Source organism: Manacus candei, unplaced genomic scaffold (genome assembly GCF_025592945.1).
Source record: "Manacus candei isolate 608988 ecotype Guabito, Panama unplaced genomic scaffold, ASM2559294v1 h1tg000050l, whole genome shotgun sequence".
In the NCBI taxonomy this organism is placed as follows: Eukaryota; Metazoa; Chordata; class Aves; order Passeriformes; family Pipridae; genus Manacus; species Manacus candei.
This window is the reverse complement of record NW_026138098.1, coordinates 9,787,501-9,809,142: the sequence shown is the minus strand read 5'-3', so window position 1 is coordinate 9,809,142 and position 21,642 is coordinate 9,787,501. Positions and strand designations below refer to the sequence as shown.

General features: G+C 35.2%; 1 protein-coding gene across 5 annotated transcripts in view; it reads left to right on the top strand.

Annotated features, from left to right (window-relative positions):
- Window positions 1-21,642, top strand: part of VTI1A (vesicle transport through interaction with t-SNAREs 1A) — a 271,371-nt gene that overhangs the window by 37,618 nt on the left and 212,111 nt on the right. For 3 of the 5 annotated variants that reach the window (XM_051799933.1, XM_051799930.1, XM_051799932.1), the window contains exons 4-5: window positions 13,983-14,060; window positions 20,371-20,391. In XM_051799933.1, the coding sequence (XP_051655893.1) occupies window positions 13,983-14,060; window positions 20,371-20,391 (99 nt within the window). The remainder of the gene's footprint in view (window positions 1-13,982; window positions 14,061-20,370; window positions 20,392-21,642) is intronic. The other 2 variants (XM_051799934.1, XM_051799931.1) reach the window with 1 other exon arrangement.

Genomic DNA, 21,642 nt, shown 5'->3' with positions numbered 1-21,642 from the left:
AATCAATTTTGTAACAATGTGAAAAAATTTTTGCACTGCCAAATGCCTTATTTCATATCACAGGAAATAATGAAATCATCATTCAAAATTACATTAGTTTTGCTTTTTTTCATCTTCCATTTACTAAGCAGGACTAGAATGACATAAGTATCTATCTGTGCAGGTATATTGCCTGTATTATGTATGTTATCTTCCATTTTGCTCTTTAAATACATAGTTCCCTTTCTAGACTTGTTATCTAGTGTGGTTATACAGAAAGTTGACTCTAATACAAAGAGGGACAAAGGCTGGCATCACCTCTGTGTGCTGACCATTACACTAATTTCTCAAAATGTATGTAGGATTTGGAGAGCAAAGGGGAAGAGTGGAACAGTGGAAGAGACTGTCTTATATGTACACTTACTCCTGTAAGATATGAAATATGACCATCAAGATTTTAGGTTAATCATGGTAGCATCTGACAAAAAACATTGATTGTGTGGTATTAGGACCAAGGCTAAGAGGCTGAGTATCTGTAACTGCTCAAGCCTCAGTTAAACCTGTTTTTCATCTCTCTGTGTTTTTAAAAGTAAATTTCAAAGTGACATGGCTACTCTGTATTTTCTACAAAGCCAGACCATCACCGTTTTAGTTAGTATTAATTATTTGATTAAAGCCTTACATTTATACCATTATATGCAAATTAATTTATTAAGATAGAAGTTGTTATAGGCCTTTTGTGTCCCACTGCTCACTCTTTTGTGCTGGTTCTGTGTAAGGTTTTTCTGAAATGTCTTAAAATTATGGGAGGGGGTGGTTTGTAATAAGTTCTGACACTATAACTTTGAAATCACAATATACATTACACAGAAAATGTAATAGTCCAACAGAAATTAAGTTAAAAATATATTTCTACTTGCAGAATACTTTTCTAGTATTACTTGTTTGCTAAGAGTATATTAGGGAAGCATTTTCTGTAAATTTTACCAGGAGATGACTTTCAAGAAGATAAATATTGCTTTACTTTTTACTTGAGTTTGTACACTCTTTCTATCAGTGTAGTTATTGATGGTTTTGTTTATTTTTTATTGGACATTGTCTCTCTACCTACGTAGAGAGGTTTTTTTATCATTTTATGTCTACCAGTACTCAATGTTACATTATTATTTCACATCACTTTTTTGGTATCATAATTTCTAAGGTAAGAAATTATAGTCATAAAGACAAGATTGGAAATTCTTTTATTGGTCAGGAAAGGAGATGGAATATAAGTGAACATGCTGAGTTTTTCAACAGAGTTAAAAAACAAAACTAATCCCAAAACCATTGCAAATGGCAGAAAAAGAAACAGAAAAAAATTATTTAGACAAATTTCATTCCAATTACCTTGCAGATGAAAGTTTCTTTTTTAAGTTCTGTAATCCATAAAAGTAAAATAATTCCTAGTTCAAATGCTAAGGTCTGTGAGGATACTACCAAGTTTCAGAGGGAAACTGTTTCCAAGGTCTTTTCATGAATGGTGTGTTATGGAATGGAGTCACGCAAAAAGGAATAATTACAGAGTGATCAGAAGATTTCTTTGAAAAGATTGTGCTAGACCTTCTGTGTGGTTTGTGGAAGAACAGAAATCAGTTTTGCTCCTAGGGTGGGCTAACAAAATGTATTGTGTTTTTGCAACTACTTCTATCTTTGCCCCAAAAGATGCATGCATCACCTTGCAGTGCACTCAGCCTCTGTAAGGTCATTGCCTAGAAAGCAGATCTGGGAGTTGTTAGAAGTACAACACACTGATGCACCATTTGACCAACCACAAAAGTTTAGTTTTGAACTCTAATGAGTCTTTGTTCATCTCATGTCTTAACACTACGAGTTGTTAAGTAATTAATTCCTCTTTGATTGTACCTCTTTACGTGCTTTTATAAACTTATTGTTATTATTTTGTGTTGTATTTTATTTGTACTCAGTCTCTTTTTGTTTCAGAGCATAGAGTTACCAGAAAGAATTAATTCGAGGAACACTTTTCCACCCTTTGTATAGTGCTCATACTGAGGATCTGTGATCTGCAGTAATTCTTATTCATTTGGAATATAGTAATTTGTTCCTGTCAGCACAGGGCCTGGTTTGTTGTTTTAAATTGCTGACTTTTGTTTTTGCTGGCATGCTCCCCAATACAAATTGAACATCTGACAAAAATCTATTTGTATGACAGTTCAGTCGAGATAGGTGCTCTGTGTTGCCTAACAGTACGATTTGGGGTCCCCAAGATAAAAGTTGACTGAATGCCAAGATTCTAGTAGAGCTTGTTTGTGCAGATAACAGAGGTAATCCATATTCCTCAGGTCTGTAAATCAAACAGACAAAGAGAAATATGTATGCACGCCATTCTCTTTGAGATAGTGGACTGGTAGTTTCTTCTTAGCGACAATGGGGACTATCTAACCCCTGAGAACAGTGGAACGCTGACACCAGGATGTTCCTATATGAAATCAGAGTGATTAGAGAGTCTGAGAATGCTTCTCCCCCTATAACAGAGACTGCCTAAATAAATTGATTCAGTGGATCTGGTTTGTGGTTTTATGGCAATCTCTGTACTTATGGGGTTTTGTCTCTTTAGACAAAGTTGATCCATAATACGGTGGAAGAGGAAATCCAGCCTCTAGGTCTTGATTGTGTTTTCAAGAGTGATGCAGACAAATGTGCCAACCTTAGTGGCCATCTATGGAAATACTCTTTAGGAAAACACATACTGCTTTCTAATGATCCCCTGCAATGATTCTTTCAGGATATAATAAGCTACTGAAATATCTTCTTTTTGATGAGGTGTTTAGATCAAAAATGTGAAATATAAGCTAGGAATCCTAATGGCCTAGCAAACACTGTTTGATAAAATATTTTCTGAGATACAATAATTGCTTTTCATTCTCCAATAAAAGTATCCCCCAAGTTAGCTGCATGCAACTGTGCCTCCCATTTTTGCTGCTTCACTGTGGAGTCTCTTACATTTTGGAGTTAATGCTCAAGTATCACTCTTCTGTTTTTTCTGCAGGACAAGATATTTCCTAGGTTGACAGCCATCCAAACCATGAATTTAGTCCTGAACACTTCTTGCTAGTTAAAAAGTGTTACTCTAAGGGCCTCTTTATGGGCAACTTGTATATACTTTGATGCTTGGAAATTTTCAGGATATATTTGAGTATGAAATAACTATCATTTTATGTAAGGATTTTTTTATTACTCAAATGTTAGGAATTAACAAAAATTAATTCCTGATCCATATACTTATAAGTATCTCCTGAAAGACCCTAATACTTATTTTATATTTTAGATGTACTCATCTGTTGATTCAAACTGTGATCATACATTTTTTTATACCTTGCAAAATCTAGGTAAATAAATAAATAAGAACATGAATGGTTTGTTATACTGTGTGTTCAAGATCAGCTTGAACAATAGTTTGCTGGTTTTCGTGATCTTTCAGACTGAAAAGCATCTCACCTGTTAAGTTCTTTCTTACCTTTTATTGAACTTTCTCCACCTCTCTTGCAGAAAGGTTATAACAAAATACTCCCAACATGCAAACCAATGTTCAATAAATTTTTAAAACAAGAGTATTTTGATAGATTTTTATCATCCTACTACCACTAAATGCCTTGTAGTAGCAGTGGATAATGGCAATGGACAGATGACAGCATGGTCACTTCAGGGTGACCACTCCTGGTCGGTTTATGGTCCTGTGGGGGACTTGAGAGGGAGAGTTTAGGATAAGACCCAAATATCTGAACAGAGGGAGGGAAGGGAGTGGCTAAATTAGTGGTGGGAAAGGGAGCAAAATATGATGTTTTGTCACACTTTGAGCTAGAAAGAGGTAAGTATGATCACACTGGTGAAAGCATGTGACAAACTGGGGTGAGAAAGTACAAGCTGTGAAAGGTGTAAGATGGAAAATTGATGAATGATAGGGAAAGGGAAAGAGCAACAGGTACATAATCTGAGATTTTAGTAGAATGGTTGCTATCACTTTGTATCTTTGTGAGAGTTCATCCTGAGATTACTGCATACATTTGAGTCTTTAAATTTATTGCATAAATTTGAGACTAAATTTGAGTCTCTGAATGCTTAGGAATCAAAAATCCAGATATGTTCTACATATTGGGATTTTTTTTCCTTCCCTTCCATATATTCTTTTCACATTGGTTTTGCATGTCAGGTTCATGAATTGGAGTTGAAACTATTATGTTTGCCATATGCTATCAAACTTTGTTTTTCTTTGTATCAGATCATCTGTATTTGATGCTAACAGCTTTGTTATACCAGAAGTTTCTACACTGTGCCATGCAAGAACAGCTGGTGGGGTGGAGGGACAGATGTTTGGTCAAATGGTACTGGGCCTTTCTTGCACTTCAAAGGAACTGAGCAGAGATATAATATGACTGTAGAGTATAGTTCTGTTTTTCCAATATGAATAATTTGAATATTTGCCATATTTTTTTAAGAGATTGGGAGAGCAAATGACCTGTATGAGCAGAAATTGGAAAGTAATTCATTAGATAATTGTTCTCTTACTGTGGAGTTCACCTTGTAAAGATGAGATCCTATGTATTAAATTCCTATTGCAAATACATACTCCATGGAAGAAATGCTACAGCATTCTGTGATACAAATTAATTCCTTTTGGTACTTTAATCATTACCTTCTTTGTTTGGAACTTCAGGGTTTTTTAAATGAAAAGTGGGATAACTTTTGAATTTAATCTTTGCCGTAATATTGAGATCTGAACATCTTTCTTCCTGTGCATGAATGCCTGTTCAGTTGCTATTTAAATAAAAGAGGTATTATGTAAGCAGTAACCATCAAGGTTTATTAAGTATGAAGATCTTAGATGTACCTCAAACTCCCCGAACTGCTGATCATCATAAACTGGCTACATTTACTGAAATGAGAATCATTCCATCCCTGCTCTGTTCGTTAAGATTTCCCCTTGTTATCCATTAATGGCCACTATAGGAGGCAGTACAAGTTCTGGACTAATTGAAGCTTTGACTGATGTAGCAGTCTTTAGGCAGTCATACATAAAGTGAGATTTTCCTTAAGGTTCACACTACATTGCCTTGACAGTGAAAATCTAGGCAGCTATAAACAAGATCAAGAGAAATGTGTAAACACTGTCGGTGACAACATAGGAACAGGGACAAAACAGAAATACTCAGTGAATTTTTTCAGTTTGGACATCAGTATTTCCTAGTGTTTCTTATTATTCTTTGTGTGGTACGTTGGTCTAGTTAGAAGCAGAATTTCTGACTGTGCTACAGATAACAGGAAAAACAACAAGTTGGCTGAAGCTTATCTATCAGAAAAACACTTTATATGCCAAATATTTTATAAATATCAATATTTTGTGTAAATATACTCCCTTTCCCTTACACTGTGTTACAAAGTTTAAGTTCTGAAGAAATGAATCAAGTAGGGGATGGGTTAGCATGGCTATTTTACATATAGATATGTGCACTACAGTACTATTTTTTCATCCATTTTATGCACTTTTATAAATGAATATTTTAATAAGTATTTTCACTGAATGGGGAGACTGAGGAACTCAAATGAAGAGGCAGTACAAAAAGGAGGAGGACTTTGGTATGATAAATTAGAGGTAGTGGATTAGTTACTGACTTTTATCTCAGGTAGTGTAAAGCAAGAACTGCTCATCATCAGCTTGTGATAAAACTAGAAAATGCCATGTCTGAGCATTGGGCTAGTATTTTACCATATTAGCTATTGATTTAACACAGCATGAAACAACTGGTGCTGTCCCAGTAGTGCCTGGTGGGGAGCAGTGAAAGTACAGATATACTCCCCCTTCAGTCTGCTGCAAACTTCAAAGTCAAATTGTGGCCACTTAACTACTAAAATTACTAAACTCAGACAATTTTTCTTTTTTTTAGAGGAGGCAGCATGTCTGTGTGTAAGTACATATGTTCTAAAAGGAAGGAGAGGAATCCCAGCTGCGTCACGTCAGGGCAAAAATGACAAATTCAGGGAGCGTGAACAGTAAGATGCAAATATTAGTTTTAACTGGGCTGTGTTATACAGAAAGTGTTTTTCATTTTCCTTTTCAGTAATCAACAGTTTGAGCTAACGTGCTTATGGTCCAAAATGCTTGCAGTGAAATACACAGAATGATTACCATATGGGTGTATTTGTATGCAAACTACCATTATTACACCACGTTTGTTCTTTGCATCAAACATTATTTTATTTTTTATTTAATGACAAAGTCAGAAATTATCCTCTGCTACTCTCATTGAATAGAGTTTTTCATATTGTGGTTAATATTCTTAGGGCTCAACTGAAAATTTCTTATCCTGTGTATTATTTTCAGAAATTAAAAAATACATATCAATATATGAGTGGAAAGATGCTGCTGAGAGTGTGCATGATCAGTGAAAAAAAGGACGGTGTCTAAGAATAGATTTTTATGCACTAAAAAGTATTTTTGGAAAGGTCTGCTTAAGTTTCTTTGGTTTAAAATAGATCCTATCAGAGTAGCACAAATGTAGGTGGGACAATTCATCTGCCTTGGAAACATCTCATTCATGTCCCTGCCCTCATTATGGGTGTCCGAAATGAGACCTGTCTTTATGGCTTCATTTTGGTTTTTATTCTTGGAGTTCACAGTAGACAAAATGTATAATTTATTAATAGAACTGAGCTCTGTAGCAAAATTGTACTTTTAATTGGAAAGCCTAAAAAAATGCCGTCTTTCCTAGGCTTTGCCTACTATTAGAAATCCAGGGAGTTGGAGAACTGAGAAAGATGATGGTAGTTTTCAAGAATGGCAGCTGGTTCAGCCCAATTATAGATTATCATTACAGTTCCTGATCTCTGTAGTGTGAGGCCAGAGAATGTAGATAGAGACTGATAAAGGCAATTAAGTATCAAATGGAGGAAGGAAGTGAAACTTGGATGCTTTTTTCCTGGGAAAGGGAGAAGCTGTTGGAATGTACCAGCAGATGTCTTGTTACTGTTAGCAATGGGAATCTAGGCTCCAGGTAGAAATACCGGCTGAAACAAGGATATTTTAATGAACATTTAATGTTTTGGTTTACCTGAGATGTTTATCATCACCACGAACTAATTAGTGTGAACTAATTAGCTGAAAAATCTTAAGCCTCCTTAAGATTTTTTTTTCCCTCCCTGACTCACTGTCTTTGGGAACACACTCTTTAAAGGTTGGCACTCGTAGTATAAACTTCTTCCTTTGGAGGAAAATGTCTCCATATTTTCATTTTCTCGGTTCATCTTTCTGTTGGTCCAACACACTGGAGTTTATCTTCCATCTCCAAGATTTAGAAAACACTTATGTTAATTACACCCTTAACACACAGCATAAAGTCTTTGGACCACAAAACAGTCTGAAGTACATGATCCTGATGTGTAGTTGCTCCTGGTCCTCTAAATAGCATTGGGTGGATAAATGAGGTTGATTAAAAAATAAAAAGAACAAAAGCAAGCTTTTAGTAAAAAAGGAACCACTGTAATATATGAGTTAGGCCATTACAGCAAGAGCAGTTGAGATGACCAATGAAGATTTCATAAAAGAAACATAAGCTTGGTGATGTGCTTGAAAAAGGCACTAGGAGTTCTCTGTTCCATCATTATCCTTAACAATTTTCCCTAAAAGGTAATTTTTCAGAGAAACTTGTAACTCTTACATGTATGCTTATCTACATGTATGCATCTACCAGTTCTATATGCAAAGATCTGCCACAGTTAAACCATTTCAAAATAAGCTTATTTTTGTAGCCTAGTTATGCGGATCTTTAAAACAAATTTATGCAGATCTCGCAGAGACTTCTGTAGAAGAACAGTAGCCTATAAGACATTAGTGACTCACAGGACTTTTTAAAGTCTGTTTTAGGAGTGAAAGTCTTCTGTGATTTGATGTAGAGTCTGAACACCCTTAAATAGTTCTGCAGGTTAGCTTGAACAGGAATTGTGAATCAGTTTATCTGTGAACAATACTGACTTAATTTTGGCTGTTCCTCTTCTTTGCATGTGGATGTTTTGTTGAGACCACAGTCTGGACATGTCTCTTTTCCCTCGAAGTCCAAGTGTGAAGCTTTGGTATAAACAACAGAATTTATCCTACTTAGCCCCCCATCACCCAAATAAATAGTCAGTTTATGGGTTACTTTGAGCCTGCATCATGTGTGTTTTTACCCCTAAGATATCTTTATTTTTAAGCTGTGTCTGAGTCGGAGAGAGGGTGTTCCCCTGTCTCCAACCTTGCTCTTACCTTTTCTTCCAGCATTGCTGATTTTGAATTTTGAAAAATCTTTCCATTTCTAGGTTATTAAGTTTAAAATTCAGAGCTCAAGTAAATAAAAGCTGGTTTTCTAAATACAAATAGGAATACAACAGGAGTCATCCTCTGTTACTCCATAAATTCACAGAAACAATGAATTTCAGTTCACAGGTGACCTGTTTTTGTCCCTACCCACAGCCCACGCAATGTAGCAGTTGTTCAGGCATCTGCCATGCTGGTGACATACATGGTCCCCTGGTCATGAGTTTGAGGTGGAAGTAGTTTTGTGGGCAGAAGCTGCCATTTTTCATGACCAACATGTGTTGTATCCTCGTGGGAGTTTACTTGACCTTCCTCCCTGCCCTCACCCCATAATGGAACCAAAAGTGTGTTTGATGAAGATTATTGAAAAGAAGATTTATGGACCTGTGACATCTGCTTAAGATGGGTGATAGTATCTCTGCATTAATTTCACATTAGCACTTGAGGTTTGATTTCTCTCCACCGTTGTAGGAAGCTGTTGACACTTGGCAGAGTGGCAGAACACGGGTTTTGAGTTGTGTGTTTCTCTTTCAGAGTTGCCTGCAGCCTATTCCCTGTGCATGCAGGGAGGGAGGCAAGTCCAGGGGTGGCTGAGACATTGACTTTTGCCAGCTGACACATACTGTTGAATTGATTCTTTCAATCAGAAGTTTCAGTGGATTTGTAGAATAGTTTTTGTTTACTTTTGGACAGAAATGTATCGGCTTTAGGGTTTTTTTTATTTTCTTAAGGAAATGCTTGGAAGTCTGGCATTGCATCAGGTTGTATATTAGCACTGTGTAATAATTTTCCTGCTTCTTACACCCAACTGCTAAACACTAAGCTACTTAGGAACAGGAAAACCCCTTTGGGATTACAGTCTGAAGTGTCTAGTCTATTGTTCCTGGATCACCTCTGCAGAGAGATGTAGAAGTTTTGAAAACTGATGTTTGAACATGATTTTTAATTCAATTTCAATTTTTTTTATTTATTAGGAAACGTTTTATGTTTGTGTTTAAACATAAGCTTTAAGATTGTTAAGTAGGATCTCTTATTTTTCCTCTGAATTTGTTAAACTGTATCTTGTCCATTTCTGCTCAGCAAAAAATACTTAAATACTTATTCCAAAAGGCGGAGATGAATGTGTATATTCTGCAGTATTTAGCTATCCATCTGAGAATCAGGTCACTTTTTTCACCTTGCTTTTAGCAAGAACAATGGCAAAAATGACTACACTCAAAGAACAGAAAATAAAATCTAATTTATTCCTACAAATTATTTTTGGTTATGTTAATCTTGAGTATTTATTTACATCTAGAGCAGGGCCAAACCGTGAAACAGATGCCTGGAGATTTTTTTAAAACATTTATATATACTAGGAAATTCTAATGAATTTTGTATGAAAACAGATGTTTGTGGATAAATAAGCCTTTTTGTTTATTTACGGGTATTCCACAAAAAAATCTGTTTAATCCGTTCTTAAAACATTGAGCCTGAAAAATGGAGAGGTTGGGATGAAAGGATTTGCTGGGTCTTTTGTCTGAAACGAACCTAGGTTTGCTCATTTGTTTGGGGGGCTGCTTAGCATTTAGGAGGGAGAAAGCTATTCTTCAGTTCATGTACGGAAATGTACAATACTTTATATCAATTATTTGACTGATTGCTGGAAGTACGTTGAAGTGAAGGGGCATAGGCTAGTTCTGGCCTTCACTAATGGGAACATTTCAGTTTGTGGATGGTAATTAAAGTATAGAATGCGGAAAATTAGGCCAAAATTGAATAGAAATGAATAAGTATGTATTCTGTTGTGCAGATGTTGGAAACAGATTATTTTGGATCCCTCTTTCTATCTACATCTTATTTGGTTACCATGTAAAATTCGGTCAGACACCATGTAGATTGTTTCTCTTCCCATTACCTTTCCTGTTTTTATGTTGTGATGTATCTGTATAGGTAGTAATTTAGCAAAATATCCTGTCTGCCAGGTGTGGGAACTAGCTGATTGTATTGTAATACCAGATCATTACTTAATTCATATGCAACCTAGCCTAGCACATGGAAAGCATTATAAATCTATTTACAGTGTGGCTGGTCTGATGATAACATTGTATTAAATTCCCAGGTGAGGCAATTTAAGCAATTGCTTTGCCATGTGTAGGCCATGGAAATTAACTTCTCATATGCTTTAGTAATAGACGAACTTCATTGGTATGCTCAGATTAGTAGTATAGCAGAATTCTTACAGTCTGGTTACGTGTACCCTGCTTCACATGTAGAATCATACAGGGGGGTGGTACTGCAGATCACAGATCTTAATTAGTTTAAGCTGAGTTAATTCATTTCAATTCTAATTTAGCTGGGCTTGCCCATGAAGACATTCAGTTCTATTGGGAAATGTTAAGGCTTGGGTCAAGTAGACAGATTGTTTAAAGCCAAATTGCCAGACAGAACTGAGCAAGTGTATCTGTTTGAACAGGGCTTTAAGGAAATCACCCAATCGGTATGCAAAAATCCTGTTCATAAACCAAGAGAGGTCTGCTTGGAATCAGAAATTCTTCCTTGTCAGAAGGTCTGGGTACTGTAGTACATTTAAAACAGCCCCTGAAACTTTCTCTGTCTTGAAGTTCTTGTAGAAAGTAGCTTAACCCTTTTCTGTCACCGTGTGTTTGGGCACATGGTACATTTGAAATATATCCACTGAGCAAAAGCACTTGTGTGCTTAGACTTTTTGTCTAGATATATACAAGAAAATATAAAATACAAGGAAAACTTCAATATATGACAGACCTTTACAGACAAAAACCTGCACACAGAACCGCTTAAACCTATATTGAGCTGCCCAGAAATGCCTTGGATTACAAACTCTGTAAAGCTTCTGTCTTTTCTAGAAACATACATATAAAGTACCAGTAGACAGTGGTAACTGACAACTAAGACTAAAAATGTTGACAATTTCTTGATTTGCCTGGTTAGCTTATGTATAGAAGTCATTAACTATTTATAAAATGCATTATGAATTGGGTTCCTTCAAACTGTAGCAGAGTGTGTGACATTTCCAGCTCAAACTATCATTCTTGCATTTGGCTAAAGTACGTATTTATAAACAGCTGATAGTTATGAACTAAAAAAATATATAGAAAATTGTTTAATTACTGAGTTCAGACAAGCCAAACTAATTTGTATAGCCACATTTGGAAGTGTTAACCAATAATACTTTAATAAAAATAAGAATAGTAATTTAAGATATTGATATTTTGGACAAATCCTTAAAGAATAAATGAACACTTTAGTTCAAAGACCTTTCCTTTTATATTATTGATTCATTTGGAAGTGAAACTGTGATCAAAACTAGTATCAAATTATTTATTGATTATGGCAAAGAGTTGTAACTAATTGTAGTCAAAGCATTATTTCTTTTAATATAATTGCTGATTTTCAGATCATGACAGATTTTTGCAATTAAAGAACAATGATACAAATATATTTATTAAGTTCAGTGGTGATGATATAAAGATTATAAAAGGTCTCTTAAAATTGTATTGCTATTAACATTTCTTTTCCATAAAATATGTGCTTTTTCCTTTCTCCCATGCTGGCTCTTAAGAATGAGAATATCATCCAGTTAAATCTTTCAAATAAATGATGTGTAACCAAGGACCATCTCAGTCCCTACATATTATTAGGCAGCTTGTTCACTGGAGAACAAGCTCATGGAGCATCATGCTCCTCATCTCAGTCTAATAATCATAAATACATTCAACACTAACAGAATCAATGGGGCTGAGTCATTTTGTGAAATTGGGAGAAACTGTACAATTGAACTACTAGACCTCAAATGAAGTCTTAAGATTGAATCTTAATCAGACAAGAAGATTAGATATTTATTGGTATATATTTGTAATTTCCTTCCTTATTTGATGTGTATCAAATAAAAATAGGAAAATAATATAATTGAGCAATCTATGCCAATTTGTTGGCTTTTTGGTGAAAAAAGAGAAAACCAAAACCCATCTCCATATGATATTCTTGCATACTGTGGAGTGTTTTAGTCCCCCATAGTGATGAAATGAATAATTTAAACAGGCAGCTCTGATACCACAGCCTGTTTAAAGGTTCTCATTTCCTTTAATGCTGTAGACCACTTTAGCTTGGTTAGTATGAAACTGTGACAGCTGAGATCTCCAAAAGATTTGGCACAATTCACCTCATGTCGTAGGTCCATGGTATGCTTTGTCCTTTCTACATCTGTAGCTTTAGTACATAATCTAGATCTGAACCCTGGCAACTGAATCACAAATGGGTAAGCTTTGTAACGATGATATTGGTTATAAAGGGTGAACTACACAGGATAAAGAGCTAAAATATTTTGCTGTGAGGTGACCAATACAAGGCTTACTCCACTGCTAGACCACAGGCATAACGGGTGACCCACTTCTAAACTTCTTTGTCACAAAGGTAATGAATTTCCCTATGCTCACTATAATTTCTAGTGAGTTGTTTCCTGTCCCTTAGTCTCAAAGAAGTCTTTTGGCATGATGGTCCAGTTAGGGAAGATTTGAGGAGGGTTTTGTTTTTTCTGAGTTCCCACTGGTAGTCACTACTGTGGCAGGATGTGAGGGAAGCTCCCATCGGTAAAGGAAGGCCCTACAGCTTAGTTCTTGCTACTCTTGGGTTTCTTCCTCTGATGAAGTATAAAAATGATCATAGCCACTCTCAAAAAAGAAAAAAAATAGAAAATATGATAAAAACTCTGTCTCTCTTTTAATGGTAAATATTAACCGACTAAGGACCTGTTATTTGGCTAACAGAGAAATTGAAAGCTGGGCTGATGTTCTCATTATGGACTTCTCTGTTGTTCCATTGAATGCTGTGCTACCCTGGTAATCTTCAGACATTTGCTTTCCATTGCTTGGCACTTGTTCTAGTTTAGAATCCACGTGATGATCAGTTCATGAGCAAATCTGATGCTCATAAGCTGTGAATAACAACTGTAAGGATACCATGAATGACTGTCCCAGTTTTGTGGTGTTTCCTTGAACTGCTGTAAACCAGTGTTTCCTTGTCCTGTTGTTTTCTCTCCTTTCTTTTGCCCTTTAATTTCTTGCCCTTTCCCAGTAGGCCTTCATAGCCTTAGCAGCATAGAGAACACTTGTTAATTTTTTACATCTTTAAATCCAATCAAGTATGTCAAATGTGTGTTGGTCGGGTTTGATTTATATTAGTCGTATGGGAAAACCTCAGTCTTCCTTTCCTGTTTAGTGGCATCACTGCAGTGTTATGTTGAGTTCTGTGTCCAGCTAGCAAGTGTTCTTCAAAAAAATATGTTTGGTTCCTGCCCTGGCTTTTCTTGATTGCTTCTGATATTATTGTATATTGCCTCTCTGGTTACTCCATTAACATAACTGGGATCACATGTTACTTATCCTGAGCTTCACTGAAGCTGCTTTCATTGCTGCAATGTTGAGGGTGTGACTGTCTTAGAAATACTAAAGTTTTGCCATGCAGATTTGTCAAAATACAGCAGTTGAAGAACTTTGTAATAACTTTTACTTGCAGATTTTTATTTTTTTTATATCAAATAGGTATCCATTAGGGGGCTCTCGAGGTTTAAGATGATCAGCCTTGATACCAATGGCTTCGGAGCTTTACTTCCTAACCCTTTTTTCTTTTTGTTTTACAGAAAAGGTCACGAATCGCCTACAGTGATGAGGTGCGGAATGAGCTCCTAGGGGATGACGGGAATTCCTCAGAGAACCAGGTAGGATGCTAATCAAGAAGCCCTAGTGGGTGGCTGGAGGGTGAAGGAGGTCACTGGCACACTGGGCTTCTCAAGCTGCTCCTTAACAGCATTAGCAACAACTCATGTGGAAGTGATACTATTTAATGCAAAGCTGGGGTCTTAATCAACTTCAAAATGTTTCTTGGAGATCTTACATTTAACCCTTTAACTTGTGATCACTGTCTGCTATCTTAAAAAAAATCTTTTCTTCTCTTTTCTTTATTATTTGGTACTTAAGAAATAACTTGAAACACGCTGTTTGCCGACAAAGCCAAGGTCTTCACCTCAAACACATGTAAAAGGAATAAAAAAAGTACATAATGCAGCTTTGATAATAATGCAGTATAATTAAATCAACACTGGCAGGCAAAACAAATGAAAGTGCGCTCACAGAATTAGGCAGTACCCCACTCAGTTTCCTTGTGTGATTCCTTCCCTAAACAGATTTTCTCTTCTTGTACCAAAAACACAAGTTGTACTAATAAGAGCATGCTTTCATAATGCATGTTGTACCAGGATGCAGAATGCTATCCATCTCTTTTAATGAATGAAAGCTTGATAATCCTGAGGCTTTCTTAAAATCTTGTAACCAAATTGTTATTCTGGATACTACGTGATGATCCTGCTAAACTACCCAAAATTACAAAGGCAGTGTTTTATTCAGGAGACTTTGACCTACCTGTTAATATTTGTTCTGGGGCTGAAACTTGTTTGGCACTTTGAAAGCAGAATATTTCTTTTCTTTTTGAAAATTATGTCATCAAAGTTGTACCTTTTGAATTAGAATTTAGCCAAAAGTTTTCTTAAATGTCAGATTGCCTCTTCTGATGATATAGAATCCAAATTATTTTATTGTGAAAGAGAAAATTGTTTAAATGCTTACTCAAGAAATGTGATAGTAAATAAGGAAATGGATCACAATAATGTTCTGAAATTTTCTGTATCTTCTATACCTGCAGTATAAGCTCAGCTCCACTAAGAACGGAAAAAAAAAAAGACTTGGAGACTTACCCGGTAAAATGACTTTCAAAACACAGACCTTGTTACCCTTATCTTATGCAGTATTTTAAATATGCTCTATAAGTTTTAAGCTCTTTAATAGACTTTAATTCATACATTAATGAAAGCATACACAGGATACAGTTTATCTGAAGACACAAGACTAGAGTAGAGCAGCTCTGATATCTATGTGAAGAATTAAATTTAAAAGATATTAATCTTCATATTTATGTATTATAGGAAGGGGAGATTCCAAAATTTGAGTAAAATAAAGAGGGGGTTTTATCCCAATAATTAATTTATGGAAAAGGTGATTTTAGGAAAAAGAGTTTCATAGTCTGCATGTCATGATTTTAAATGCAGTCCTGTGAAAGTGTTAAGATTCTCATTTTATTTCTCTTAAGGTGCTGCTATTTTTACATTTCAAGACAAAACTGTGTGAATTCAGACATAAAAGGGCAATTGTGATAAGAAACTTTACTTAGAATATCTTATGGGTAGGGATGAGATAAAATATTTTATTTTCACTTTTTAGGGAATGTGTAATTAACTGGTTCATGTGTGCACTTTTTATGAGGTATGATCTTTTTTCCAAATGTGATGGAAGAGACATGGTCTCATCTCAAGGAACTAAATGCTGCTTTCAACCATTTGTCAACATGAGGATTTTTTCTTCCAAATGAAGAAATGGAAGAAAATTTTGGCTGCTTAAAGAGTTTTGTATAGTCTTTTAGGTAATCAAAATCGTATTCCATAACCCAACTTGAAGCTGTTACCCCTGTACCTTTGAAAGTTCTGAATTCCTTTCTTAAAAAATATTATGAAATAGCACCGCAAGGGAGTCACCTAATTTCTTTTAAATATGTGAATGCCATTATTTTTAAAAATACATTATTTATTGTGTTTTTTCGAGAATAAATCTCACATTTTCTTTTTCTTATTAAATATCCTTATTTATGTCTGTACTTCTGTACATGTAGTTATGAGTGCAAGCAGTTAGTGCAAAAACTTCAGCTAGTATTGAGCTCATTAAAATGTACAGCCATCAAAATCATATGTAAGGTTTGGGTACTTACCATATACCGAACATGATATATTGTCGTATTTAACTCGGTAACCCCAGGTCTAATACACTTTCATTCCTATACATTATTATATTGATAGAAAACTTGGACTAGATGATAAAAAGATGCTCAGATATAACTTACAGCCTAGTAAAATATTTGAAAATGTTTCAAATGCTTGCTTTCAGTTTCTCTGGTGGAAATAAATATAGGTACGTGGACTGACCCTGACCCTGATGCTGTAAGATTTTTACTTCTCAGTCAGTTTGGATTAGGTTAAATTAGTTTAACTGAAAAATGATGGGTTTGTTTTCCCCAGTTCAGTCACCAAACTGTGAGAGCGGAGAGGAAGGATTCCTCTTCTGACAGGAGGTATTGAAAAAAGTTGCCAGTTCAGAATTGCTCCTGTACTAATCCACAAATATTGGTAAAATCTGGCAATAGAAATACTGGATATCTGGGCAGCCTAGGGTGTTATCCAGAGGCAAATAAGAGATACGAGTAGCACATTTTGGGTATGGTCTTTGTCATTGTGATAACACTTGCATAATGTTTTTGGTGGAGAGAGAAAACAAAAGGAACTTATTGTATACTGGCTAGTATGACCATATTAAATATCAAGAAATAAATAAGGCACTATTGGGGAAATAAACAATTGGATATTTTCATTATTCAACTTCTTTTTTAATTTGAGTTTCAGAGGTACAATTACAGTGAACCACAGCCAAGTTACAAGCTGTAATAGGTAGGGTGATAGGTATGAGTTTCCAGTTGTTCTCCCAAGAAGAAAGATTGAAGCACAAAGAACAGATTGAAGAATTAGCAAATGATGATTTGTCTTTTGTCTTCTTGGTTTTCCAAAATGTCTCCCATAAGTAGCAGCCATTATATCTGGATGATAGATTAGAATACAATTGCCATATAATGTGTATACTAAGACTTAACTAATTTTACCAGATAAAGCATATAGAAATTTCCTGTAAGAAGTTGTAAGAATTATACAGTTTTGCTATTGAAAGTTTCTTTTGAAATAAATGTATCTTTGTTTAATTAGATAGGTGGTGATGTAGTGCTCTTAATGCCCTTAGAGTTTAGTAAAGTCATTGCTTAGCATAAATTAATTTCTTCTTAATTTGAACCATATGAATGTAGTCAAATGAGGCACTTAGAGGTTGAGAATCAAGAGACATCCCCTCTTGCATAAAAAAACCCCACTTCACTCACCCAATCCCAAAAACTGTGTGCATTGGGTTGTTATTTATTTTCCAGGAGTGGTCTCAAACAGGTTTTGTTGCTTTCAAGTCTTGTTTGTCATCCTGGCCACCAACATTAAGCAAATCCCTTGAAAGTTTTTAATTTAAATCCCTTGAGTTTTTCATTGCAATGATACACTACTTAAAGTTGTGACTTCACTTTAATAATAATAGAACTGGTTTATGTAGCAATTCATATGGTTTTGAGAAGGGATATGTTGGGTTAAATCAGAAATCGTTCTCGACCAAAATAATGTCAGGTACAGTATTACCAACTTCCTTGAGATACAAGTGTTCCTTTCTCTTTTGCAACTCTGTTCATTAGTAAGTTAAAATAAATCCTCATTAGGTTAAACTGTGTGTCTGTATATACATACATTTTGTAAGTGATTTCTGGTGAACAAATGTTTTGTGGCTACTTAATTTCTGACTACAAAGTTGTGATAATATTAGATTTGGACTTGCTGTGCATAAAGTGTGTCAAACTTCAGCTACAGACCAGGGGGTGAAGTTGGTCAATTTAATTCGCCAAGATCTAAAGAAGGTCGGTATCATTTTATATAGCCCTGGCAGAGCAGATCATTACCAGACACAAATCTGTTCGTTACATGCCGAGGGTTTATAGCAAAATAAATAGACTGTCATCATAAGTTCAGAAAATTGTGTGTTCGACCCACGATAATGTGTAAAGGGCGTTTAATAGAGTTCAGCATTTATTCGTTATCTATATGCGGACAGAGACGGCGGTAGCGTTATCAGCTTTTTAAAAAAAATTCGGTAGTTTTCTGTGTCACGTGACGTGCCTCACAGACACACGCGTGCACACACACACACACACACATCCCATCTCGCTCCCTTGCTCTCTGTGGCGCAGTTTTGATTTTAGTCACAGCAGAAGGCTTAGCCACAAGAGATTCCACTGGTTCAAACCAGCGTAAACCAGATTTTTTTTTTTTTTTTAGCCTACAAAGGAACAGATTACCTCTTGTATCGAATTCTGTATTGCAAAAAATTAAATAAATAAATCTTTGTTTCAAAAATATGCTGATTATCATAACCTAAAATGGTGGCTGCACATGGCTTAACGCTGTTTATAGTTCAGCAGTGAGCATAATAAAAATAATGTTTCAAAATAGAAACGTAAAGGCAACACATTTTCATCAAGAGCATTGTTAAATGGGGGAAAAATATATCTTTTGTTAATTTGAATGAATATCTTTCAGCCAATGTTAAAAAAAACCCCAAACCCTCTCCCATTACTTAGCTTAGCTGCAAATCCCATGCAGAGCTTAAATTCAGCCATGCAGCACAAACAAGATAGAACATTTTTGTTTGGGACCTATTGAAAAAACAAATGTGCAGCATTTTAAAACTCTCATTGATTATAGCAGGGTGGCATGCCCAAACGGGCTCTATTGCGGGAGAGTCGTTTTAAACTTTGGCCCTTTAAGTATCATAGTCAACTGAAGAATGGTGGCCTCAGAAAGAAAAGATAGCTATGTGATCAACTCCCAGATCGTCTCTTTCTAAACAGCCTTAATGTTTGCCTTTTTGGGGAAAAAAGGGGGGGGAAGAGCTGGAGAAAGAGACCAATTTATGATAGGCCAGGCACTTGAATTTAAGCATTGGTTTGGCAGACAATGCAGTTTTCTTTATACCAAATTCTAGCAAAGTTCCTTTAAGCTATGTGCAGAGGAGCTGGTTCACTTAGAGTCGATGTGGTGTAGTAGCCCTCCTAATTACATCTCGTTAGAGCCTCCTTGTCCGTTTTGTAACGTTCAGTTTTAGACGAACCATATGAAACAGTGGAGGTTCTTTTGTTTCCTTCATACTGGTGAGACTTAAGTAGTAGTAAACATTCTGAGCTTACATATGTTGAAAATTAGTGCTATGAAACTGTAGGTGAAATATCAGCATAAACTGAGGTAATTATGTAGCTGTTGTACTTTCGAATTCAACTGGAATCGGTGAGAGAACTGTAATTTTTTTATAAAGAGCCACTCTTGTGCAGACATTTATTGTCAGTGATTATAGGTTTTGTTCCATTACAAATAATTTCTCTCTCTCTCTAAGGGGAGAGTATATTACAACATGGCTTGATAGTCAGGCTGGGGTTTTATTTAGTTTTATAGTAAACCTACCAGAGCAGTATTATTAACGGTGTTAGATTGTGTTGATTTACAAGCATAAATTAATAAATATAAATGTATATACTATATAAGTATACACACACACTCTATGTGTGTATATATACACACACTCTGTATAGTGGATTAAGAACCTGGAATGGGTCTTTTCTGAGGGAAATATGTTTCATGTTGTTCCCTATTCCTTTGTCTATTTTTAAATAAGCTGTTCAATAAATCATAATTCTGAGCCATTTAACTAAACTGCTGCTTTTTGTTTTTTACATGGCAAAACCCCCTGTATGAAGTTCAATAATAAAATTAGATAATATAGTTACAGTAGAACTATATAAAAATTGAAATACTGGTTACATGCTATAAAGATGCAGTCATCTATTAATAAGTTAGATCTGCTAGTAAAATAAGAAATCAGTTGTCACAACTAAAATATACAGAAAACATTCTGCAAACTTGTGTATACAAAACCACTTCAGCTGTACAATCTTGGAAGAGAGGAATAGTAAACTTGTTTTTTTCTTTATAATATAGACTTCTATGAAGTCATTCCCCTTTATTTCATGATGGTGTCTTAGATGTGGTTTAAAAGAGAATTTCACACTATTCTCTTTGTTTAATGTGACAGTGTGAGAAAGTGATCTTTATTCGTTCAAAAAACTCTGCATGTAGTCTATGTTTAGGTTCTTTTAATGTGTTTGTCTGTGATTTTTAAATGCTAAACATGTAAACAGATAAATTGTCAATGTTAATTCTGTATCCTGTCACACAACTGATCTTTCTTTCCTGCCATTTCTTTCCTTTTTATCTTTTTTGTGCGTTCATGTTGCAGTTGATAAAATTACGTGAAGAGGTGAGTACTTTCTTGCTTTTTGTTGTCTAGCTTTCCCTTTAAAGCTGAGTTTCTAAATCTGAAGTAGATCTTTTTGTTCATTGTTGCAGGGAAATCTACACAAAGCAAAAATATTGATTACATTGCTTTAAAATATTCACTGTTGTGCCTCTTTTTCCCTAATAATTGTATACTTACGTAGGAATCTCTAGATCAAACCTTAGAAATTAACATTCTTTGGTACTGGAATTTTTTTAAAAGGCACTAGAAAAAGAAGGGGGAAAAAACTCCTCTATTATTTGATCTCTCCTAGAATACCATGATCAAATCAGGTACAGTAATAATCATGTTTGCATCACAAAATCTTTGATAGGGAAAATACATTTATACACTGGTATTGAAAATGAAAGCATTGCTTTGGTATAAACCGTTGCTGAAACATTGTAAAAATTGCACAGGATTTCACAGTGTTTTGAGTTTGGAGTGAGGTATTCAAAGAGCTGATGTATTATATTGGATATTTCACACCCATTGAAAATACAGTACAGGTAGGTAGACCCACACACACACATATCAATATTTATTATTTATTTGTGAGTGTTGTAGATCTGTAGGTGTAACACTAGAGATCAGTATTCCAGAACACCTTTCTTCCAGTTATAAAATGGATCATAAATATTTAGAGAGAAGCCTGTTTTAATGGTCAGTTCCTCAAATGTTTCAGTTTATTTTCTGAAATTAATCTCTGCTGTTACTTACTGCTGTAGCAAAGCGGGTATTTGAACTGGTATTTTTTTATTATTTCCCGGTAGCCACTGAAAAGAAGGTCTGAGTAAAGTCAAGATTTCTTACAGGTCAGATTTCTGAAGGGTTTCATACAGAGAGTTTGGACCAGCGAAGTATTAGAATAAATATATTTAGAAGCATAAGTATTTTAACATCACATATTTGTTTGGTATCTTCTTTGTGAAACCTGTGTGCCCAGTAATGTATCAGTAATGCATACTGAACTCTGCAGGAGAGGATTTGTAAGTTTTAGAAATGGTGATGACAAAGAATTGTAAAGTAACCAGATTAAGGACAATTACAGAGAATTCTTAAAAACAGATAGATATTTGTGATATAAAGATTCTTTCACTAGTTCCCCAAATGCTTTATTTTTCCCACTTTTCATGGAGCTGATATTAATATGTAAAAGCTACTGAGTAAAACAGTTAACAAAAAAAAATTAAATAAAATAAACATGTAGCTACATGAAAGCCTTCCCACCAC